The sequence below is a fragment of the Drosophila virilis genome, chromosome 4, assembly GCF_030788295.1.
Source record: "Drosophila virilis strain 15010-1051.87 chromosome 4, Dvir_AGI_RSII-ME, whole genome shotgun sequence".
Lineage (NCBI taxonomy): Eukaryota > Metazoa > Arthropoda > Insecta > Diptera > Drosophilidae > Drosophila > Drosophila virilis.
This window is the reverse complement of record NC_091546.1, coordinates 524,381-548,312: the sequence shown is the minus strand read 5'-3', so window position 1 is coordinate 548,312 and position 23,932 is coordinate 524,381. Positions and strand designations below refer to the sequence as shown.

The 23,932-nt window shown below is 42.8% G+C and overlaps 5 protein-coding genes across 19 annotated transcripts in view; 2 read left to right on the top strand and 3 right to left on the bottom strand.

Annotated features, from left to right (window-relative positions):
• Positions 1–18,030, top strand: part of CLIP-190 (Cytoplasmic linker protein 190) — a 29,936-nt gene extending 11,906 nt beyond the window's left edge. For 4 of the 15 annotated variants that reach the window (XM_002059115.4, XM_015168945.3, XM_015168943.3 and 1 more), the window contains 14 exons: positions 4,179–4,304; positions 4,420–4,461; positions 6,574–6,729; positions 6,793–7,005; positions 7,068–7,233; positions 7,318–7,495; positions 7,695–7,757; positions 9,029–9,139; positions 11,494–11,604; positions 12,774–12,840; positions 12,897–16,354; positions 16,415–16,542; positions 16,773–16,984; positions 17,074–18,030. In XM_002059115.4, the coding sequence (XP_002059151.2) occupies positions 4,179–4,304; positions 4,420–4,461; positions 6,574–6,729; positions 6,793–7,005; positions 7,068–7,233; positions 7,318–7,495; positions 7,695–7,757; positions 9,029–9,139; positions 11,494–11,604; positions 12,774–12,840; positions 12,897–16,354; positions 16,415–16,542; positions 16,773–16,984; positions 17,074–17,120 (5,078 nt within the window). In that variant the 3' untranslated portion in view covers positions 17,121–18,030. Of the gene's footprint in view, positions 1–4,178; positions 4,305–4,419; positions 4,462–6,573; positions 6,730–6,792; positions 7,006–7,067; positions 7,234–7,317; positions 7,502–7,694; positions 7,758–9,028; positions 9,140–10,764; positions 11,392–11,493; positions 11,605–12,773; positions 12,841–12,896; positions 16,355–16,414; positions 16,543–16,772; positions 17,014–17,073 lie in introns of those variants that run through there. The other 11 variants (XM_032438869.2, XM_015168947.3, XM_070208825.1 and 8 more) reach the window with 8 other exon arrangements.
• Polr2J (DNA-directed RNA polymerase II subunit RPB11) lies at positions 17,312–18,013 on the bottom strand. The gene is made up of 4 exons (XM_002059114.4): positions 17,873–18,013; positions 17,723–17,812; positions 17,494–17,668; positions 17,312–17,432 (listed from the first exon to the last, which is right to left on the bottom strand). Exons 1-4 carry the CDS (start codon positions 17,923–17,925, stop codon positions 17,397–17,399), a joined length of 354 nt encoding a protein of 117 aa, XP_002059150.1. The 5' UTR covers positions 17,926–18,013; the 3' UTR covers positions 17,312–17,396.
• Positions 18,031–18,127: 97 nt separating the features above from the next.
• LOC6635733 (putative E3 ubiquitin-protein ligase UBR7) lies at positions 18,128–20,976 on the top strand. The gene is made up of 2 exons (XM_002059112.4): positions 18,128–19,234; positions 20,355–20,976. The coding sequence occupies exons 1-2, from the start codon at positions 18,424–18,426 to the stop codon at positions 20,729–20,731; spliced, it is 1,188 nt and encodes a 395-aa protein (XP_002059148.1). The 5' UTR covers positions 18,128–18,423; the 3' UTR covers positions 20,732–20,976.
• On the bottom strand, positions 19,280–20,323 carry Rsph9 (Radial spoke head protein 9). Its single transcript, XM_002059113.4, has 2 exons — positions 19,872–20,323; positions 19,280–19,813 (listed from the first exon to the last, which is right to left on the bottom strand). The coding sequence occupies exons 1-2, from the start codon at positions 20,217–20,219 to the stop codon at positions 19,316–19,318; spliced, it is 846 nt and encodes a 281-aa protein (XP_002059149.1). The 5' UTR covers positions 20,220–20,323; the 3' UTR covers positions 19,280–19,315.
• On the bottom strand, positions 20,818–23,833 carry LOC26531340 (dorsal-related immunity factor Dif). The gene is made up of 2 exons (XM_015169076.3): positions 23,727–23,833; positions 20,818–21,734 (listed from the first exon to the last, which is right to left on the bottom strand). Exons 1-2 carry the CDS (start codon positions 23,764–23,766, stop codon positions 20,974–20,976), a joined length of 801 nt encoding a protein of 266 aa, XP_015024562.1. The 5' UTR covers positions 23,767–23,833; the 3' UTR covers positions 20,818–20,973.
• Between the last annotated feature and the right edge of the window lie 99 nt (positions 23,834–23,932).

Genomic DNA, 23,932 nt, shown 5'->3' with positions numbered 1-23,932 from the left:
TTCAACGATTATTTGGGTTCTAGATATTCTAAACATTTTGAACTAGTTACAAAGTAAAACAAATAATTTGAAAGAAAAACTAAAACTAAATTGCAATTTTTTATATATTTATATAATTTGGAACTAGTAAAAAAATAAACCCACAGTAGGCACACATCTTTTTCCCAGACTCTCCAATTCAACTTGACCTCAATCAGTTGATTGATCTATCTCAATAATTGTTGCTTATTTACGTATGCATCAACTGAATCTGATCTACAAATGATCACCTCAATTGACGGCGAACTGCAGCTTGGCAACAATTTTACGACTTCCCCAGAAAAATTAAATTAACTATTATTTCAGTTATAATTTTAATCGTCTATATTCCTCTGGGAATAGTTAGCGCTAAGGAAACAATTTTCATTAGGCAAATGTGTTCTAGTGTTTATACCTATAATTGTTTTTAGATGTATGTTGGGGTTTTTCACGTGCCCTTCTCAGCTAAGGTCTTTCCAGTATTTTTAATGCCAAACACGTTCTATGCATATGCGTATAAAATTATACAATTTAAATTGTAATGTGAAATACGCGACACTCAAAAAAAAAAAACCATTGCAAATATGTGGGTTAGGGGGTTGGTGGGGGTTTCTATAGATTGTTGCCGGTATATCAGTAAATTTTGGAGTCACATGTTTTTTGTTGTTGAATTCTTGGCTGGTGGCTACAGTCAAAAATAATATTTATATTATTGACATTTTACGAATACGCCTTCGAAAAGTGGTTTGTGAAAACCTGAAAGCCAACAACTACGCAGCACCCGCGTCACGTAAGCATCTAAATACCAAAATAAAGCCAGACATCAAACCAGTTTTCCATTTGGTGAAATTCTCAGCACAGGCGCCTGGGCGTTGTTCTAAGCGCAAAGCACAAAAGCTGGTGTTGAAAATATCAACGAATATTATCATAGAAAATTAAATGCAATTATTGTTGTGCACAGAAATTAAATTAATTGCGATAAAAATTCTGCATTTTAGATGAGCGCACAGTGAAGATTCACGAAGTGCGATGCAAGGCGTTTCACATTAAAAAAAAAGAAGAAAATTGAGGACAGATCTACTAATCAAGATTGTTGCTCGGATACTCCGACTGTTCACTTAAATATAATATATATTATAAAATATTATATTAAATGGTCTACTCATAATCAGAGCAACCTTTGACTCCAACTTTTCACTTACCAAGGCTTACTTATTATTACTTAGTTCTTTCCAACGAAACGTCACTGTAGCTGTTGCTCAAGCCATGCGGCGGCACTTGGCTGCCGTGTGGAATGTGTTGGTAGCAACTGTTGGCGGCAACTGTTGTCGGCATTTGCGGCAAAAAGAGATTTGCATCTAGTTACCTGCCGAAAAGTCATGTAAGTCGTGACCAGTGTGACCGGGCTGTCGACTAGCTGCCCCATGTGGGACGAGCACAGCCCGAGCAACGGCACCCACTTGAACGTGTATCTGTATCTGTAACTGTATCTGTATCTGTATCTGTATCTGTATCTGTATCTGTATCTACGTCTAAAATCTGTAGCCGAGAGTTCGATTTGAGATAGCGGCAACCTACATGCCTCAGAGACATGCACTTGCACACAGTTTAGCTTAATTAAATGTTGTTTAATCATTTCAATAGATAATGAGCCCATGACATGTTCGCTGTGCGCGCTGTGATTTATCGGGCAAACATGCGAGGCGCACGCCCGATCCGATCCGCACCGATCAGATCCATTTATGGACGCGTCCATCCATTTGGCCAGAGTCGTGCGCAAAGTGGGTCGGCGTTTTGTTTTTTTTTGTTTTTTGGCCAAAACAACATTAGGCTGCATTACGTAGACGTAGGCCATAGACTCGGGGCGCCACACTCATTGGACGCAGCGGCCGCTTTGATGATTCATTGCGTATCTGTCAGATACATGAGTTCATTAGTGTAGACACCGAATGTCAACTGCAAGGAAATGTATTTTTAGCATGCACAAAGACTCGCGCAAACATGTTTAACAGTTAAACGCTAAAAATCAACAATTCAGATTTCCATCACTCGCCCAGCTAAGTTGAGCTGCAATTAATGAAGGTTCCAGCGAACGGCTTATGACTGATCTATTAGCACGAAGCGATAATCTGGCCTTGAATGTGACTGTTTCTGCCTGCATGCATATATTCTTGATCGGAGGAGCCTTAGCTTGATACCTTGTGAGGGTCCATTTTGCTGTCAAAACCCAGGTCAAATATTACTTAAATGTAGAGCTATAAAGTTCCCAACTCAAAATCAAAACTTATCCAATTTTCATGACCAATTAGATTCAATTTTTAGATATTTTCTTCGAAACTAATTATATATTATTTTTATATATATGTTTTCTGCATTAATTTCCCTAGACTTCAAACTAAGCCAATTTTCAAGACCAATTATATTATTTTTATATTTTCTACAAAAATTTCCTTGGAGACGCAGAACTTTCAAGTGCTTGTCTTTTATTAAAAACTGTCTAAAGGCCAATTGAAAAGAGTTTCGCCTGCTTGGCCACAGTGAAAGTCTTAGCTTTATAGATAAATTGAAGGGAGTCCATATGTGTAGATACAGATACATTTGCCAGACACAACAGATTGTGGGCATAATTAAAAAATAGCAAGCGTCACGGAATATAATAGCAAATAATAACAAATTGTCTTGACTGACCAGACACACATATAGACAAATAGGGCGAGCAGGAGGGGAGTGGAGGGGCTTTTTTCAATGTATCTTTTAAGCAACAATTGAACCTTGAAGTTGTTGCTGCTGTGCGTTTTTGGCCACGTCATGCTTGGCTACCGTTCGGGCAGCTTGATTAGCTGGCAAAGACTGTTCGCGCATCTTCAAGATACATTTTTGTATTGCAGACAGCCAACAACACGGCAAGAAAAAGCCAATTCGAGCTGACAAAAACACAATTAACTACACGGCCGTAAATTAAGCGGAAACCAAAATCGTGCAATCGCACAAAAAGATTATATTTGCTTTCTGTCTGCATCTTTTGCTCTGGCTCTGGCTCTGGCTGCTGCAATTTGTTACAAAAATAAAAACGTTACCAAACTGTCGACAATTTAATTGATTTATGCTTTTTTATTTTGACGCTTGCAAATTTACGACAATTGATTTCGAAAGTCAGCAGCAACAGAGAGAGAATGCCGCCTAACGGAGTTCACTTTATGATAAGCTATAAAAATCGTTTGTCTAGTAGCTACTTTTTAAGGTTTTTTATTTATTTTTCATCTAAGCTGTGAAAACAGAAAGCTTTTTGAGAACAAGACAATAATTAAAAACCTTGGAAGACATAAATAAAATAGTAGATGCTCCATTTCTAGACATAAAACTTGACTCCTAGGTTTAATAATACCATAATTCTTACACTCTGGCTTTCGATTGGAAAGTCAAAGCCTTATTTTTCTTTCTGACTAGAAACCTTCGAAACCATCTCGTTATACTTATAAGATAAATTTATATATAATAATAATACCCTAATGTTTCTGTTCTTTCTTCTGAAGACATTTTATTTGACTTTTAATATCCACCGTAATAATTAGAAACGTTTTGAGACATAAATAAATAGTAATTGTTTCCTTTTAAGACATAAAATTTGATTTTTATGCTTAGTACTACCCTAATTGTTACAGTCCGGCATATCACCAATAGAAAAGTTCTCTCTAAAGATTCGACTCTTAAGACCCTACATTTTAACTTCTTTTCCATTCTCTCTTAATTTCTTAAAGTAAAGTTGAGCAGATGCACCTTTCCAAATCGCAAATGCCTCACCCTTCGCACACCTATTTTTTTCTCACAGTTCAGAATTTGACTTTAAGCACCTGCTCACTCTGGAAAGTTCTTTCCGTTAACCTGCCAACTGCTTGCGGCTAATAACTGATTAAACAACAACAAGAAAAGACTGACAACTTTCACATAATAATAATTTACCAGCCCCGGCTACGAAACATGGCTCCGTTGTATCTGATTAACACAAATTCGCTAATTATTAACTAACCACGGGCGAAGCATAAACAGACCTCGAATGAACTCCGATCTGTGCGCAATAACAAAAAAGAGACGCCCAAAAGCTAAACATGTAACATTTATGTAAATCGCGTCTATATAGTACTTATATCCGATACTCATAGATCTCTATCAAGAGACTGTCAAGCGCTTTACGCGCTCCTCGCTCTCGCCCTCGTCCGACTGGGAACGCTTCTCGCCCGGCCGCGGATCGGTCAAGTCTCGCTCCGACAATGGACGTCGCACATCTTGTAAGTCTGTCCACCTGAGATCCCCCATCCCAAGCATACCTGCATGCTGAAAATGTATCTGTAACTGTGCTTTGTTTACGTTTTCGTTTTTGTTTTCGTTTCGATTAAACCATAGACGATTATTATCTTGAGGCCACGGGTCGGCGTCGCAGCTCAGGTAAGCAAAAGAGCAGCTCACGAACTGTTCTATCTGTGTATATCTAAATAGATACAAGCATATATATCTCTATCTTGCTCGAGACGTGCTAAAACACACACACACACAAACACACACACACATGCACAATATGTCAGTTAGATATTTGCGCAGGTGGTTTATTTAAGTTGAAGCCAGTTGCTCGCACCTTAAACGGACGCCACCACGATTTATGGCCCTCGCTTGCATCTACCTGATACCTGTTGATCTAACCCGCTTTATAAGATCCAAAAATTGTCAAATTAACAAAGCCTAATGAGTCGTCGCCATGTGGGTGTTCACTGGACAGCTGAGCCAGCTAATCTGTGGATATTACAACTAAAGCCCCATCAGCTTTAGAGCGTGACATGGGTCAGATAATATTTATTTATTTGTACACCCTTCCAGAGGGTTTTTATAATTGTGTCTCAAAATGTGTACGCATAGAAGGACACATCTCCGACTCCATAAAGTATATATATTCTTGATCAGCAACAACAGCCGACTCGATATAGCCATGCCCGTCCTTCCGTCCGTTTATGCGAACAAGTCGCTCAGTTTTAAATCTATCGTCATGAAACTTTGCATATGTCCGTATTTCTGTTGCACGCAGTACATATGTATTTCGGAGGGGAAATGGATCACTATATGATATAGTTGCCATTGGAAATCGATCGAAAAGTAGGTTCCTGTATTAACAACTTTGTTGTTTTTATTGATATTGTTACCAAACTCGGCATTTATTAGTTTTATTGTGCTCCTCATATATATGCAAAATACTAACAACATCGGACCATTATATAATATATGTAGCTGCCATACATAAGAATTGGTCGAAAAGTTGGTTATATGGAAAACATTTTTGGTTATCAAGATATCTTAACCATACTCGGCATTAACTATTCTCCCTGTGCTCCTTAAATAGGAACAAAATATTATAAGCAATATAAGAAGGTTAAGTCTGCAAGTGTATTAAGTCTTCGTTTCGTTAAAATTATTAAAGACAGATACAAGTTGTAAAGTACTTGATTTGTGTGATGTACCGACCTTCAAGTTATTCCATTATTCCATCAAACTTACTTGCGAAGCTAGAAGCAAAAGCGTTGGTTAGATTTTGCTAAGCTATTAAGCAAGTCCGGAGTATGACACATATGTGACTCAGTCGAATATTATCAAAGCAAAGCGTTAAAGCAAACTAATAATTATTTAATTTAGTATGTATAACAAAGTAGCGCAACTAAAGTGCGATTAACCCGAACCTCTACAGAGTATATACAGATGTTTGGCTAATGCATATGCATAAGTTTATATTTATATAACCATTTTTTTATTTTTTTTTTTTTTTGCAAACTCAAACTTGACACCTTTATGCAGGCAAGCAAAGAGCATGTCTTGCGTATCGCAGCGGCAAAAATTTGAAAACCTAATGATGAAAAATTTAACCAAATTATCATATTAGATGTGGGCGAAGCGTTTGACGTTGCAGCTTTAAAATAAAAAAAAAAAATGAGTGGAGGAGCCAAACAATAACAAATTATGACATAGGTTGCATGCTATATTGTTTTTTATTTATTTTATTTTTTGCGTAATTTTCCACTTAATTATATTTTGATTTAAAAGCCATTTATCAAGTATCAACAAGTAATTTGTTAAATTAAAGCCAACGTTTTAAGGCGTTGTCTGTTTGGGTAAATGACGCCAGGTCATATCTGTTCTAGTCCAGAGAAGATCTATCAAGTGCATATGGATTAATGCTGAATAATATAGATATATATATATGTAATATATAATAGCCAATATCCGTTCTACACAAGCTCTGCGGGGGATCGTGTTGTAGTCATTTTTTATATGACAGCTTCAAATGGTTTTCATTGACTGCAAGCGACATATGCAAATTGCACTAGAACAATTTGCATATGACATCATATTCGACTATACTATATATATAAATGTCTACGTATATAGAAAAGTGACTTGAACAGAGTTTCGATCGTGTGTGTGAAACATTATGAAACGCAGCCAAAACATTGAGAGTTCATTGCTGATTGATGATAATAATAAATGCTCATCTCCTCCCCTCCTCCCAATTGACAGATCACAACAGCACCGTGCTGACAGCCAACACGGAGCAGTTCATAATTGGCCAACGTGTGTGGGTGGGCGGACTGCGTTCCGGCCAGATAGCCTACATAGGCGAGACACACTTTGCGCCCGGCGACTGGGCAGGCATTGTGCTCGACGAACCAAATGGTGAGCGACAGACAGACAGGTGACACTCGCTATAAAGACAGCTAAAACCTTGATTTGTTGCAGGCAAAAATGATGGCTGCGTCTCGGGCAAGCGTTACTTCCAGTGCGAGCCAAAGCGCGGCATTTTCTCGCGCCTCACACGGCTCACGACATATCCGCTGTCAGGCGCGATGACGCCCACATCGCCGCTGGCGAAGAACTCGCCGGAACGTTCGCGCACGGTCTCCCCAACGGCCAGCCTGCGCAGCTCCATGATGCGCAGCCCGGGCACGGGCAGTAAGTGCAGTTGATCTGCTGAGATGTACCTGTGATTACCTTTTGTCTATGGCTTTTTGCAGAGAATGGTCTGACGGTGGGCGATCGTGTGATTGTCTCCTCGGGCTTTGGCAGTCGGCCGGGCATTTTGCGGTACTTGGGCGAGACACAGTTTGCACCTGGCAACTGGTGCGGCGTCGAGCTGGACGAGCCCAGCGGCAAAAACGACGGCGCCGTCGACGGCATCAGGTAAAGCTCACACTGTAACTCTTTAGTTGTGGTAATTTTGGGCTCTACTTCAAATTCTGTCTAATTGATTTATCTTACTTTTAGATATTTTGAGTGCAAGCCGAAATTTGGGGTCTTTGTGCCGATTGCCAAGGTGTCGCTATCGCCGTCTACAAAGAAGACGCGTCTGTCGCGCGCCGGCTCACGCGAATCTCTCACCTCGATCGGTACCATGAACAGCATAGCCACAACAAACACATCGCGTATACGCATGAATGCACAGGTATAAGCCGCGACTGCAACATGCCACACACACGTTATCAGTTATCAGTTACCTGTTACCTGTTATTCTTTTACCAGTTACCTGTCACAGTTTTGCTGTTATCTATGCCTAATACTGTTAATTTTAACCGTTAACTGTGCTCGAGTTTTTTTTTACTAACGCGTTTACAATTCTTTAATTTTAATCCCCACCCACGCAGCGCAAATCGAGCACGCCCATTCGGCCAATTGTAACGACGCCAAAAAGTCAATTTTCCATGCAGGTATGCAAAAACAAAATCTGTTCGCCCACGCGCGCGCTGTTAGTTAACATGCACGCCTACTGTACCCGCTGTTAAAGTCGCTTGAGCGTCTCTTTGTGTGTCTTTTGACTAAACAATCAGCTAACCTAGCCTCTAAGCCTGCCACTAATCCCCCCAATTAACCTGCCACATGACACATTGCCAAAATGAGCCCAACTAAACATGTACAAAAATATATTTATAAAATATACGACTTTACCTGCACCCTTTTTGGCTTATCTTATTATCCGTATCTTCGTGTATATATGTTTTTTTGCTGTATTACCTATTATTTTATTTTCGTACACCTTCTGCATAATAAATAGCTACGATACAAATTTCTATTTTAGTGCACGCTTTTGTGTGTTTCTTACCTTATATTTTTGTTTATTTTTGTTACGCATGCGCACAGAATTTGTCTCCCGTTTTATATTTAATTTGTATGTTGGGTTGTCAAAGGTTTGCTCTCAATACGTTTGCTTTGCCATACAGCTGCAAGACTATCGATAGTTGTAAATTTCTTTCCTATTACTTAAGATGAAGAATGTGTCTTTTGTAATCAAAAGCCTGATTCCACTATGCTCCAAAAATGTAACATTTAGAAACTACACATTCTGCGATTCCGTTAATTTTCTTTGATTTACCATCTCTCTGCTTGATTTGGCCTTCCGAAAATGTTAAAAACTGTTGGATTAGTAGAATTTAAAATAAGATTTATAAGTTAACGATAATCATCTTTGTTATATAAGCTTTTAATGGTAATATTACATTCATATTTTCCATAACATCAATGCAATATTCTACAAATCGTCGAAAAAATACGAATTGCTCGTGGGGAATACCAACATTTTTGCAAATGTGAAATATGTGGTTGCTTATGGGCAAACGTACAGGCAAAAATGTAACATTCGGAAAAAATTTAAGAAATTTTAGGCAACATTCGCAAAATATGTTATATTCGGAAAAAATGTATAAATGTTGATAGTGGAATTGGGCTATAAAAATTTATATTCAAATATTTGTCCAGTATGCGTAAGTTAACATATTTAAATATAAATTGGATTAGACATTTTCAATAGTCTTGCAACTATAAGCTGCACACTGTATATATACACACACACACACACACACACACACTTGAAAACACTATTTGTTTGTGCAACTCTTCCTCTTATTTTGGGCATTCAGTTTTAACTCATGCGCTTGTTGTGCGACACACACACGAAAACACACACACACTCTCTCGCCCACAGGACCTGCTGCGCGAGAAGCAACAGCACGTGGAGCAGCTGATGGTGGAACGTGATCTGGACCGCGAGGATGCACAGAATCAGGCGCTGCAGCTACAGAAGAACATCAATGAGGTAATTATCTTCACCGATACTATGTACATGCCGCTGCCCTATGCGGATCGCAGTCGGCCCTTCCGCCTGCGGCCCACGAGCCACAGCAGTAGCCGCACAACAACAACGAGGCCAACAACAAGGCAGCCGCTGCAGCAGCAACAACAGCAACAACAACAGCTACAACAACTACAACTACAACAACAGCAACAGCTACAAAAATCGCGATCCGATAAACCAAAGAAAGTTTGGTTTTGCGATAAAAAGAAACTATTTCCAGTTGGCTAAAGTCCAGACAGAGAGAAACACTCGAATGTTTATTCAGCTCAGCTTTAAATTGGTTTTTTTTCTTTTATAATTTTCAAAAGCTGGTGCAATTGCAAAAAAAAAAGGAGTTTAACCCACACACACACACGCATGCACACGCACATACACACACACACACAGGCACTCACCTGTGCTGAATTGTTTAAACAATTTGTTTTTGCTCACTTGGTTGGTTTTCTTGTCTTGTATTAACATTTTTGTGTTTCTCCTCGTTTTCTTATTTTTTATTTATTTTTTGCTCTTTCATTTTCCTGTTTTGTTTGTGAATTTTACACACTTAACTTGCGCACGTTACATTTGTATAATTTAATTTAATTTAAATAATTTTTGGGCGCTCCTCAAGCTGTCAATTGGCCACGCATAAAATGCGCTAACTGCACGCACTGAAAAAGAGTACAAATTAGTCGGTTGGAAAACTTTTAAAACCCGTCCATGCTCCAACTCGGCCAAGGTTTATGCGGGTTCATCATCTTAACAAGTCGCTAACGAGCCTAATAATGTCCACAAAAAGAATTGGAATTCTGTTTAAAACTTGGGTAAATCATATCACGCCACGGTGCTAATAAACTTGCACAACATGGGCTCCAGCTGAAGTACATTAGTCTCTGTAGAATAAATATCTTAATTTCTGCATACAAATTGTTGGAATGAAATCTTTTAGTTGAGTTAACGTGTTCTGTTTGGCAATTACAGGATTAAACTTGATTTTATTATTGAGTATTGCTGCAACTAGCTGAGAAATATTTTCAAGAAAATTAATTTACTATGCATATTTAAAAATAACTCAAGTATTACAAGTTTATCACATTCATGGTGTTAGCATAATCGACTTTCTAAAAATTTGCTCCATTATCACCGTTTGGGGTCACCTTTTATTTTTTATACATTTTCACACCTGTTTCAAAAATATAGATTTGCCGTACTTTAGCACAACTGCACAGCTTGACTGGAAATATATTTTCTTTTATATTAGATTCTTGTCGCTTTGAGTCGGGGGTTGTGTCTTGCTTTTATTTATATTTGTTTTTCTTTTTTATTTTAAAAATTTTTGCGGTTTGTTTTTAAATAAATTTGAGTTACGTTTTATGCGTGGTTATATATTTTTTATCTGCCCTCATCACATGCTCCATAAATGTCGTGCGCACTTTGAGTTGTGTTTTTTTTTTTTTAATTGGCAACATTTCACAATCCACCAAAAAATCCAACCACAGTTCTAATCCCCTGTCGCTCTTTTTAACGCAAAACCAAAAAAAACCTAAATTCTCAAACTGTACAACGACTTTTACGCACCACTGTTTGTACCTGTTCATTTGTTATAGCAACTGCTGATCGAGGCCGATCGCTGGAGGCGCCTGATAGCCCGGCATAGCATTCGTCTGGCCGATCTGCGACGCGAGTTCCGCGGCTGGTCCGGCAAGCACGAGAGGCACTGCATCCTGCACAGTGTCCTGACACCGTTGCGCATCAAGTAGAAGACCGTGCTTTCCTGTGTGCCGGGGCTCAAATATTTGTTTACGAAAACCTTTGATGAATGCGTTTTGCTAAGAAACCTGAAATTGAAGTTCATTGCGGAAGTCTGGACAGCGTTTTATGCTGAAAACCAACCAAAAACTATTTACGATATCCTCTTATCACAAAAAAAACAAACATGAGCCACAAATTGAGCCCAATTGAATTGAATTTTCATGTTCTGAATGGTTTTTTTTTTATTATTTTGGAATACGAATGAAAAATATGCATATATTATACATATACATATATATATATAAAGATATATACACTTAAAAATGGAAATTGGAAAACCTGTATAAAATTGATTTTATGAAAGCGAATTTTCTTGCTGTTGGTCTAGTTGTACGATCTACGATATAAAAAAAACCTACTTACGATATAACAAAAATTAAAAATACTTTAACCGATATCAAATATACGATATACAAATATTATTGCCAGGCATTTTGCCAATTAGCGTTGTGTTTTATTTGCTTTTACTTGGAATTTAATTTAATTTAATCTCTTCCTGCTCCACGCTCTCCTCTCCTCCGCAGCTAAAGGCACGGATTGTGCAATTGGAGTCGCAATTGGGCGACGAACGCAAGAAATCGGAGGAGTTGCAATTTACCATAGATGAGGCACAATTCTGCGGCGATGAATTAAATGTAAGACAGAGAGAGCTGTAAATAAAGATGTACATTAACTGGGAGAGTGCGGCAGATATTAGTGTTAGGCTTATGTTAGTTTTTAATTCAAGTGTAGTGAAAAACTTTTAGCTAGCAATAGGTAATAGATACGATCGAACAGATGGGCTAGAAGCTCAATTAAAACTACACAAACAATGTTTTTCTTTTCTAACGAAATATAACTTAATATGAGCTAAAAAAAGCAAGTGCTAAATATATGGTTATTCATATGATTATATATAAATTATATATTATAATTATATATAATATATTATATATATAATTGTGTAATTTACATGTTACTTACACTGTCTTAAGACAATAGGTAAATATACTTAACTTCAATTAAAATTAGCAGGAATAGAAAGTTTGCAGTGAAACCTAATAGGGTTTAATTGTTTTGTATGTCAGGGTGAAGTTGTGCCTATTTAATTGATCTATCAATTCTGATTTATCTATTTATCCGATTTAAGCCTAGGTAATTTTGGTGGTTGTGACGCCTATCAAAGTATTTTTCTCCTTTTACAGAAGGCATATTTAGATCTTTCTGTAGGCTTAGAGTTGTAAAAGGAGCGTTTCTTAGGGATCGCTATATTTTTGATTGATATTTATATTTATTTATAAATTATTGAAGACTTATTTTTTAGTATCATAAACAATTCGATTATGTTTCGAATTTCGCAAGCCAAATTATTTCGGTTTGGGTTTAAATTGTTTTTACTGAGATTTATTTAGCCCGAAAATGCAAAATTTTTGCCAGGATAATTTTAATTAACTGATTAGTATATTTTCATTGGATCAGAAATAGCATATATTTGTATAACAAGACAGTTGGCTTAGGTTAGCCTGGTTGGGGGTCCTTATGCTTAATGTTAATTAATTAATTAATTTCAGTGGATTTCTCCACTTCATCATGACTGAGCACAAATGCTTAAAGGCTATCGAGCTACCTAATCGGCGCTAGAATTAGAATAGATCGATTTAGGATGGATTTAACTTTAAATGTAGTATAAAGAATTTGAGTTTTAATTTGTTTAAAATATTATAAAAAAAAACAATAGACCAATCTCTGCACAAACCAGTCAATGCACATCCCCCCTCAATTGCTCTGATTAAGAACTAATGCATCCCTTTGTACCTCGGCGCAGGCTCAGTCTCAGGTGTATAAGGAAAAGATTCATGATCTGGAAAAGAAAATTACAAACCTAGTCTCAGGTAATAGTTTCCCACAATTCTCTTGGTCATTTTTGCTATAAAGTCTCGTTCCGCAGCCACGCCCAGTTTACAGAGCGTGCCGCCTGTGGAGGAAAAAGGCGTGGATCAGTCGGAGATCGCGGCGTTGCAGGAGAAGCTAAGCGTGCAGGAGAAACTGAGCGAGGCACGGCACACGGAGTCCCTGGAGGAGGAGCAGCGTTTGCGCGAGAACATAAATTACCTGCAGAATCAGATCGCAACACTTCAAGCAGAGCTGGTGGCCAAGGATGAGAGCCTGGAGAAGTTCTCGCTGTCGCAGTGCGGCATCGAGAATCTGCGACGCGAGCTGGCGCTGCTCAAGGAGGAGAACGAGAAACAGGCGCAGCAAGTCAAGGCCGACTTTGAGCGGCAGCTGGTGGAGAAAGCAGAGCAACTGCAGCAGGTCAGCGACGAGCTGTACAAACTGAAATCCAGCTCCGATACGCTGGAGAGCCAACGCTCCAGTGTCACAGACGAGTGCGAGATTCTGCAGACTGAGATTCGCTTGCGGGACGAGCAGATCCGAGAGCTGAGCCAACAGCTAGACGAGCTGACGACGCAGCTGAACGTGCAACTGGCTGACAGCTCAGCGCTGGACGAGATGCTCAACCGCAATAGCAGCGACAGCAAAGCGCAGCTGGACCAGCTCAGGGCGGAGCAGCAGCAGCTGAAGGAAACGAACGAATCATTGGCCAAGGAGAAGCGAGAACTGGAACAGCAGCTGAGCAGCTTCAAGGAACAGCTGCAGGCCAGCGGCGATAGTAAGACGCACCTGCAGCAGCAGCTGGCGGAGAATGTGCAGCTAAAGGAGGCGAAGGAAGCGGCGGAGCAGAAGCTGCACAACGTGCAGCAGGAGCTGGAGCTGCTGCAGCAATCGACCCGGTTGCAACTGGAGGCTAGCCAAACAGCGACAGTCGAAAAGGAACTGAAGCTGACCAAGTTGCTGGAGCAGCTGCAGCAGCAGCTGGAGGCGAAAACAAAACTAGTTAGCAGCCAGGAGCAGCTGCAGCAGAACCAGCTCAAGGAACGCGCCGAACAAGCCGCACAGCTGAGCCAAGCGAATGCTCGGACAGCAGAGTTGGAAGCCACGCTCAAGGCGACGCAAACGCAGCTGGAACAACTGCAGCAACAGGCCACATCGAGCGACAAGGCGGGCGCCCAACAGCTGGCCACGCTGCAGGCGGAACTAAGTCAGCTGCAGTCCAGGCAGAGCGCCGAGCTGGAGACGGCCAAGCTGCTGGAGCAGACGACGCGAGCCGCATTCGACAAGCAGACGGAGGATCTGGAGGCGGCCAGGCAGCAGCAGCTGCAAATGGAGACACAGCTAAAGGCCAGCGCGGATGCCTGTGCCCAGCACGAGCTAGAACTGGGTGACGTGAGGCGCCAGCACGCCGCGTTGCTGGCCAAGTGCGAGACACAGCAGCAGCAGGCGCAGACGGTGCAGGCGGAGCTGCTGGCCGCACGCGCGGGCGCAGCACAGCTGCAGGAGACGCTGAAGCAGCTGAACGACGAGCTCCTGGCCAAGCAGCAGAGTTACGCATCGCTGGAGAGCGCGAGCAGCGGGCAGCGCCTGGAGCTAGCCAGCGACAATGAGCTGCTGCAGCAGACAAACGCTCGGCTGGAACGGGAGCTGAAAGATCTGCAGCAAAGCCTGGACAAGCTGCGAGCTGAGGCGGAGCAGAAGCAGACGCAGCTCGGCGAACTGGAGCAGCTGGCCATAGAGCGTGACCTGGCGCTGGGCGATGCGGGCAGGCAGCGCGAGCAGCTGGAGGCACGCTGCCAGGCGCTGCTACAGCAGAACGAGACGCTGCAGCAGCAACTGTCGAATCTGCACAGCAGCTCCACCGACTCCAATGCCGAGCTGCTGAAGCTGTCGCAGCAGCTGCTGGAGCACCAGCAAGCCAACGAGCAACTAGCCACGAAGAGCAGCGAGGAGCGCGCTGCATTGGAGCGCCAATTGCAGGCGAGTCAGCAGCGTCTGGATGCGCTGTGTGGCCAGGTGGAGCTGCTGACGCAGGAATTGGCCGGCAGCACGGAGCAAAGTGCGCAGCTCAGTGGCAAACTTAAGGCGGAGCAGGAGCTGGCCGCCAAGCAGGCGCTGGACCTAAGCGACGCCCAGCGCAAGCTGGATGCGTATACGGCCAAGTGCGTGCAGCTGGAGCAGCAGCAGGAGAAGCAGCAACAGGAGCTGGGTAGCGCGAGAGCCGACAACGGCCAGCTGAACGCTAAGGTAAATCAGCTGAACGAGCAGCTTGCCATAGCCCAAAAGGAGCTAAGCACGCAGCAGGATGTGGGCAGTGCGAAGATCCTGAAGCTGGAACGAGAGCTGGAAGAGACGCGCCAGCAGCTGCAGGCCACCCAAGCGAGCCAGGTCAGCGAGTCGGCTGCGCGGGAAAAACTCAAAGCGGAAGCAGGAGAAAGTGAGTCAAAACTGTTGGAGCATGTGAAGCAGCTGCAGGACCAGCTAGCCCGGGCGCAAGCCGAGCAGCAGCAGAAGAGCAGCGAGAACGAGCAGGCCATCAAGGAGTTGCTGGAGCGACTGGACATAACGAACGCCGAGCTGCAGCACAAGGAGCAGCTGGCGCGCGAAGATGCACAGAAGATAGCGGACCTCAAGACCCTCGTGGAGGCCATCCAGGTGGCCAATGCAAACATATCGGCGACCAATGCGGAGCTCTCCACGGTGCTGGAGGTGCTGCAGGCCGAGAAGAGCGAGACGGCTCACATCTTTGAGCTGTTCGAAATGGAGGCGGACATGAATGCGGAGCGTCTGATCGAGAAGTTGCAGGGTATGAAGCAGGAGCTCCAGGAGACCCACAGCCAGCTTGACTCCCAGTTGAGCAGCAACAAGGCGCTGGAGCAAAAGTTGCAGGAACTGCAGCAGAGCGAAGAGAGCTTGCAGGGCACAGCCGTTGAGGCGGCCGAGCAGCTGCGCCAACTGCAGCAGGCCAAGGCAGAGCTGCAGGATGCACTGCAGCAAAGCCAGGCAAAGCTGGCCGAGACGCAACAGCAGCTGCAAGCCAATCAAAGCCAATTCGAGCTGCAGCAGAGCAGCATCCAGGAGCTGCAACAACAATTGCAGCGCGTGAAGCAAAGTGAGGAGGATTTGCAGGCAGCTGCCGCCAAAACCGAGGAGCAGCTGCGTCAACTGCAAGACATTTCGGCGGAGCAACGGCAGGCGCTACAGCAAAAACAGCAGCTGCTGGACAAAGGCAACGAATTCGATGCCCAGCTAGTGGAGTACCAAAAGGTCATCGACGAAATGGACGAGGCTTCCAGCGACAAGTCCGCGCGGCTGGAACAGCTGCAGAGTCGCGTCCACGAACTGGAGATGGCACTGCATGAGGCCAAGGAATCGGAGCAGCTGGCACACATGGAATGCCAGCAGATGGCACGCAAATTGCAGTCCCTGGAGCTGGACGAGGCACGCGAAATTATGGCAATGCGTGCCCAGGCCAATGGCGCCTCCGTCAGCAGCCCCATAGCCGGCGCGGAGGTGAGTCCTGATTAGAAAGACAAGGAACGATTTGTACTTATTAATTCTCTATTTCATCAGCTGGATACGGAGACCAGCCTGGCAAAGATCAACTTTCTCAACTCAATCATTGCGGATATGCAGCAGAAAAACGATGCTCTCAAAGCCAAGGTGCAGACGCTGGAAACGCTGCCCATGGATTTCACCAAGTAACCTATTTGGCAGCTATATAACTTATATACTAGACTGATCACCTGAATGTTTCCTAATCTTCGCCTTCAATGTGGCGACACACAATCAGCCGCGCTTCACGATTTTTTAAAAGACAACTCCTGTCAAAATATCTTCTACCTATTCCTTATCGTTTAGCATTCAGTCAGTCAGTCGAGGACTCGCCCTCTTTTGTACACATCTTTAATTTGTAATCCTTTGCTTGCAGGCCGCATGCTTTTGATATGCTGAGCAAGCGCAAGCCGGCGCCGCGTCTCTTCTGCGATATCTGTGATGAGTTCGACAAGCACGAGACGGAGGATTGTCCCTTGCAGGCGGGAGATGAGCGCGACTATTCGCCGCCGCCGCCCGCCGAGGCCAACAACAACGAGAAGCAGCGCAAGTTGCCCACCCCGCGCAAATATTGCGATTCCTGTGAGGGTAAGTAAGTAGTAAGTAGTAGTGTGAGGGTAAGTAGATCGATCCTTTGATAAGAATATGTCAATCTTCCATTCTCCATTCGATTTCAGTTTTTGGACACGATACGAGCGAATGCGCCGACGATGAGACCTATTAGAGCTAAGATATTTTTGTTGGTTGTTTATACATAGATATTTTGTACGACAGTTGTTCTTGTAATCGTAAAGCGAATCAATTGTTTGGGAACATACTTTACCTCTGCCACCGGATTTTCGAGTGGGATTATGTTTCGCACTAACATTCTCCGTTAAAATTTTGTGTTACCGCGCGATTGGATATTTTAAAGTGTTTTCTTTTTAAATTATTTATTTACACAAATAGTGAAAATATTTCCGTTTCGTAAATTTTTTGTAAAAATAAAGTGTAATTACAATTAGTCGCCGCCCTCCTTCTTCTCCTTGATGGCATCCTGCAACAGAATAGGAGTTTATCTGGTGACTACACAAAAATAAAACCAAAAATCAGCTTACCTTAAAGCGCTCCTCGAAGAGCGACAATTCAGCGAGCAAATCCGTGATGGCATTCATGAACGCCTCCTGCGGCGAGTAATCCGCCGTGGTCTGTATCCGGATGACGAACTTGTGCTCCAGCGGATGCGGTACTTTGTAGCCGGCGAACAGCACATTGGGATCCTTCAGCAGCTGACTGTGACAAAATAAAGTAAATACTACTTAATTTCTTGGTAACTGGCTAACTTACTTGCGGATCATGTTGCCCAGCGTGTGATCTTCCTTGTTTATGGTAAATATTGCTGCATTTGTTACCTTCGTGTCCAATTCCTTGATGATTCTGTACAAGGCGAGACAAAGTCAAATGGTCTGCAAAATGTTTCTAACAGGGGCTACTCACTTTTTCTCGCCTTCATAGAGCAAAAACGACTCAAAAGTGGGTGGCGCATTCATTTTGACGTTTTAATTATGAACAACAGAAAGAATAAATACAATTGTTTATAAAAATGAGACGCAAACAAGAAAATGGAACGCGCGTGTGTTGGAAAATATATGAAATACATTTACCAGCACTGTAACTATCGATAATTCATCGCATTGCTTGCGAATTCATTTTGCCCATCTCTGTTGGTGTTGAAAAACTTCATTTCATCTTCAAGAACCATTAGTTCGTGCAAAACAAAAATCTAATTTTGTGTTTATTTTGTTAAATGAAATGTGAAATACTCAGCAACAAACGATAGCCAAATTGTTCACCAAAGTTTTAATTCTTCATATATAGTGTACACTTAAGTGTCTCAGCTGATGAACGCTCAGCTTCGGTTTTACGAACACCGCAAAACTAGTTCGCAGTTTTTTTTGTGCGCCAAACAAGAGCGTTCTCGTATATTGTCCGTGGAAAAGAAGTTTTACAAAATAAATTGCATTGAATAAACTAAGATTTCAATCAAGATGAGCGACGCAAACAGCACGGCGCACGCTGCAGACGTGGATGAGGCGAATCCATTGGAGCAATCGACCATTACAATGCTCGATGTACTCGAAGAGGAGAAGGAAATGGAGGAGGAATACGCCGCAGTGCTCGGGGGCTCCGATGAAAAGGCCTGCACATATGCCAAGGGCGCCATTCAACGCCAAGCGCTCTATTCTTGCCTTACCTGCTGCCCGGAGGCGCGCGAAGATCTGACAAAGAGCGCCGGCGTCTGCCTTGCCTGTTCCTACCGCTGTCACGAGAATCACGAGCTAATCGAGCTGTACACGAAACGCAATTTCCGTTGCGATTGCCCCACTCTGCGTCTGGGCAGCGAGAAGCATTGCGCTCTGAATCCACAGCTAGAGGCAGTTCAGCCGCCAAATGCCGGCAATCTTTACAATCAGAATTTCCAGGGCTTGTACTGCAAATGCAAGCGGCCCTATCCCGATCCCGAACGCACCACGGAGGAGGTAATGCTGCAGTGCGCCATCTGCGAGGACTGGTTCCATCTGCAGCACATGCAGGCGCCGACCGTCTCCGAAAAATGGCTAGATGCGTGCAGCGAAATGATCTGCGACGCTTGCATGGAACGTCACGAGTTCCTGCGCGACTACACGGGCCTGGCACTGCAGCCACACAGCGAGAAGAAGGAGTCCACAGCAGAGGTCAATGTAGCTAACTGCCAGCCGGCTGCGAGCGATCAGCAGTCCGAGGAGCCGGCTGAGAAGCGCATCAAATTGTCAGCCGACGAGAATTGTCGTCGACCCAAAATCCCAACGGACCATACAGGTGAGTGCATGCTAGATTAAAAGCTATTCCCTACGCAATAGTTGGTTTATGCCAGCAACTGAAAAAATATATATTGGTATTTCAATACATAAAGAGCAAATCAAAGTTCTTGCGCCCGTCGCCCAGATAGAGGAAGCCATGCTTGCGCGAGTTGAGCTTGTGGAAGAAGGTCATGCCGAGCCAGACGCAAGACTTGATGATTGCGATGCGCTCGTTGCGCTGCATGTTCAGCGAAAAGGCTTGGCCGAGCGGTATAACACCATCGATAGTATCCAGAAAATCAATGGCATAGTTGTAATCGCTGCGCTTCGACAGATTTGTCTTTAGATCGTTACGCGGCAGTCGATATAGCTGGTAGTAGGATAGATTGTCGATTTGCAAATCGTTTAGGCCGCGGAACATTTGATTTGGTATGACACGACCATCGACCATCTTGTAGAGTGCACCGCGTGGACAAATTGCGCTCTCCTCGCTTATGATAAACACTATGGCAGCCAGGCGTTCCTCTTCCTTGAGCTTGATCACCTCCGGGCGACTGATGCTTACCACCTGATTGTCCACAATATTAAATGTCGGATCCTGAAACAGTCGAAATTAGTACTCAAGCCAGAAATGTTATCTTCGGTTGGATACTCACCAGCTTGACATAGGTCTGCAGACTGGGATCCCCGACAAACGGATCGGGCGCTAGGATTGTGGCCTGAAAGATTTTCGGGCTCTGCACAAAGGGCAATAGCTGCCATTGATACTGATCCAAACTGTAGAAGTACTTGCGATCCTTTAAGCAATCGTTTGTATAGCCAAAGGCAATATAGTAATCGTTCTTGGTGGCCGTAATGCGTCCCCAGAAATACATGCCCGAGAAACGATTCTCCTGTAGCAGCACAATCAGCGAATTCTCAATAAGTATACGCTGCTCCGGCGACAACTTGCGGCCGCAATACATTAGGCATTCCAGCCCTTCCGAAAAGTACTCAACGTTCATGTTAGCTGCTCAATTTAAACCGTACTCAAAATATTCTAGTTTTATGGATTTGTGTGGCCCCGTCGACTAGGCTAGGACTCGTATCAGGAATCCAACACGTATATAAACCTGAACTAAAGTGATTTCTCTAAACAGGCGCCGCCTTCTGGGCCAATGACTGGCGAAAATCTTTATGCAAGTGTGACAAGTGCTTGGATATGTACAAACGGCAGTCTGTGGAGTTTCTGCTGGATGCCGAAGACTCAGTCAAGGATTACGAGGAGCGCGGCATGAAGCGCGTCCAGGAGAACTCCAGCTATGAGCAGGGAATACGCGCCCTTGCCTCCATTGATCGCACCAAGCAAATCGACGTGATCACCGAATACAATCGCATGGGCGACAAGCTAAAGGAGTTCCTGCAATCATTTGCCGCCAACAAAACAGTTGTCACCGAGGAGGACATCAAACGTTTCTTTGCCGGCATGCGCAGCGAGAACAATACGAACCTCGGCCAGCCCTATTTCTGTCGTTAAACGTACACATATTTACCTATTGAGTATTCCTGGTAGTTATATTTACGTATAAACATTCCCCAAATTATGGAATTTAATGTACAATCTAAAATTTATGGTCTTCATATATTTCACAACAACAATTCGCAACATTTTCGGAGCATACGAAATGAGATTCAAGCTTGTGGCAACTATATCTAAATAGCCAAATATCTATGTACAACTGGCTCTGCGAATATACACGTAACATATATACATATATACTATACATATGTATTATCATTTCTATTCTGATTGTTCGCCATCTCCAGATTGCTGAGCGTCGCCTGCAAGTCCCTGATTATATCATTCGGATCGATGTGCTCTATGGCTGTATCATCCATTAATGTGCTCAGTATCAGATCGCTAAAGGACTGATTCTCCTCCAGCTGAGGTTGAGGTGCAGGCGGCGGAGGCGGATGCACCAGGAGCTGAGGCGAAGCCTGAAATTTGACTTCCTGCTGAAAGGGCAGGCAATTCGTTGCATATGCTGGACTCGTGGCACTAAACACATTTTGGTTATTGCTGTAACCATTGTTGTGGTTGTTGTTGTTGTTGAAGCTGGTGGGCGTTATGCTGCCGCCGTTGAACATCGTGGTTGTGTTCCAATTGCCGGATCCGTTGTTGACGCTTATCGTGATGTTCATGTTCTCCTGCTGTGTCTGCTGATTGAGCATTTGCAGCAGCTGCTCCTGCTGCTGGCCCGGACTGGGCAGCTTGTGCAATTGTTGCTGCAGCGCCGTCGCCGGCGCAATGCTGTCCGCTGTGCTGCAGCTGGAGGTGGGCGAGGCGGGAAAGTTGTAGGCGTTATTATACGAACTGGCCGCCGAGGGGCAGTTCCGTGTGCTGTCCATTTCATAGAGCAGCTGTTCGGCTTTGATCTCTGGCACATAGCTGCCAGTCGGGCTGGGACTGTGCCCATTGTAGCTGCTCATGGGCGTCATAAGCAGAGACTGTCCTGGTGCCACGCCCAGCGGCTGGGTTGCTGCAAGATATCGGAAAACGTTCATTAGGAAAACTGTCAATAACAAGGCAAAACTTTCGCTTACAGTCGCGTTTATGAGCGCTATAGAAACTAAGCATTTAAAAGTGAACATGCATTACAACAACAACAATGCGAAAATATAAGGACAACCAAGCAACTTGTGGCAGAACTTAAAAGGTCACACAACAACAACTTCAACAACAACGATATTTTCATTGATTTGACAACTTACTTGACCAAAGACTTGAGTCAGAAGCAGCTGTTGCGATTCTTTGGCTAGCTAAACTGAACGGGAGACAATATAATATCACATCTTCGGCTAGCCGAAGTCTTTTAGCAATGCTAAATGGCTGAAGGTATATAGATATATTGTCAAGACTCGATTCGTATCATGTTAAAAACAAACTAGGCTTTATTGAGGAGACAAACGTACATTTGTACGTTTCGTATCAGAAAATTAGATTACCTTTCTACGTATTATTATATTGACCCATGCCTATAGGATATTTCACTTGCATTTTGACTAAGAATAATGAGCAAAAACTTAAACCTCGTAAAAATCGGATGAAATTTGACCACGTTATGGGGGTGGGTATATCATAGGTATTATATATATATGTGTGTATGTATGTGTGTGGGCGCGTGTGTTAGTGTATGCATGCATGTATGTATACGATTATGAATGTATGTTTGTTTTCTAATACGAAACGCAGACAAAAATTATTTGACGCTGTGCTGCATAGTTAAATATAAAGAATTTCTACCAAGTGCTCTCCTCCTCGATTCTCAAGAATTTAAGTAGGCTCGTCAGTTTTTGATGCACTTTCAGTTAGTGCCTGGCAAGTGGGTTGGCGATAAAGTCAGGGGTGAGTATTTTTTGTATGTATGTATGTATGTATGTATGTATGTATGTATGTATGTATGTATGTATGTATGTATGTATGTATGTATGTATGTATGTATGTATGTATGTATGTATGTATGTATGTATGTATGTATGTATGTATGTATGTATGTATGTATGTGTGTGTGTGTGTGTGTGTGTGTATGTGTGTGTATGTGTGTGTATGTATGTATGTGTATGTGTGTATACATAAAATTATTTGACGCTGTGCTGCATAGTTAAATATAAAGAATTTCTGCCAAGTGCTCTCCTCCTCGATTCTCAAGAATTTAAGTAGGCTCGTCAGTTTTTGATGCACTTTTAGTTAGTGCCTGGCAAGTGGGTTGGCGATAAAGTCAGGGGTGAGTATGTTTTGTATGTAAGTATGTATGTATGTATGTATGTATGTATGTGTGTATGTATGGATGTATGTATACTTGTTTGCATAAATACAATCTAACATTTCAGTTCTCACGGTTGGGCTGTGCGGTGATCACCAATCAGTCAGTCCGTCAATAGTATTATATATAAAAAAGATGAGGGGTATACCATTTGAATAATTATTTGTTATTCTTAGTATAAGATAGTTCTAACTTAACGGACAATTAGAAGTTAGGTAAAATATTGACAACTTATGATCTTCGCTCATTTTAGAAAAGCTGTGATAAACATTCACGACTCAGTTCGACAGATCTTTGCAGATTTTAGCAAAAACTTTATTTATTCAATTTAATAACACACAGGTATTAAGGTGTTGTTCATATTTATATATATAGATATATATATGGTATATATTTGTATAATACGAGGCAACAAGAAATCAACAGATTACCAGAATAGGCATCCGCTTTCTACAAATTTCAAAAACGATTGGTCCACCAAGGGGCTTTGTGTCTGCTACTAAACGAAGAGACTAGCATGTGAATATGTTTATGTTATATAAAACTTTCAACGTTGAGGGACAAATTCGTGTGAATCGCAAATGTGTGTGTGAGCATAGGAACTTTGCTTCAGCTGGATGTAATGTTTTTTTTTGATACATGTATTAATGGAAGTTCGTGAAGGAGTACTTGGAACCCAACACCGCATATCAATAGCTGCTGACTTACATAACATTTTCGACTGTTTGTGATTCTGAGTCTGCTGCATAATGCCGGACAGCTTGCGCTTGACACTTTCGGTGGCTTTGCGCGCATCGAGGCGGCATTTCTGGGCCAAAGCATCTACAAAGACAATTGGGAGGTGGTTGTGAGATTAACTGTGCATAGACTAGAGGTACACGCATATATGTCATATATATAATACTGAAAGAAAA

What these genes read in the sequence shown, in the direction of transcription:
- Polr2J (XM_002059114.4), bottom strand. Translation starts at nt 17,925, where the DNA reads ATGAATGCGCCACCCACTTTTGAGTCGTTTTTGCTCTATGAAGGCGAG. An exon ending in CTGGGCAACATGATCCGCAA is followed by an intron (nt 17,669 to 17,722) that starts GTAAGTTAGCCA and finishes ATTTTGTCACAG; the next exon opens with TCAGCTGCTGAAGGATCCCA. An exon ending in TCTTCGAGGAGCGCTTTAAG is followed by an intron (nt 17,433 to 17,493) that starts GTAAGCTGATTT and finishes ATTCTGTTGCAG; the next exon opens with GATGCCATCAAGGAGAAGAA.
- LOC6635733 (XM_002059112.4), top strand. Translation starts at nt 18,424, where the DNA reads ATGAGCGACGCAAACAGCACGGCGCACGCTGCAGACGTGGATGAGGCG. An exon ending in AATCCCAACGGACCATACAG is followed by an intron (nt 19,235 to 20,354) that starts GTGAGTGCATGC and finishes TTCTCTAAACAG; the next exon opens with GCGCCGCCTTCTGGGCCAAT.
- Rsph9 (XM_002059113.4), bottom strand. Translation starts at nt 20,219, where the DNA reads ATGAACGTTGAGTACTTTTCGGAAGGGCTGGAATGCCTAATGTATTGC. An exon ending in TGCAGACCTATGTCAAGCTG is followed by an intron (nt 19,814 to 19,871) that starts GTGAGTATCCAA and finishes CGACTGTTTCAG; the next exon opens with GATCCGACATTTAATATTGT.
- LOC26531340 (XM_015169076.3), bottom strand. Translation starts at nt 23,766, where the DNA reads ATGCAGCAGACTCAGAATCACAAACAGTCGAAAATGTTAT. An exon ending in CAAACAGTCGAAAATGTTAT is followed by an intron (nt 21,735 to 23,726) that starts GTAAGTCAGCAG and finishes GATATCTTGCAG; the next exon opens with CAACCCAGCCGCTGGGCGTG.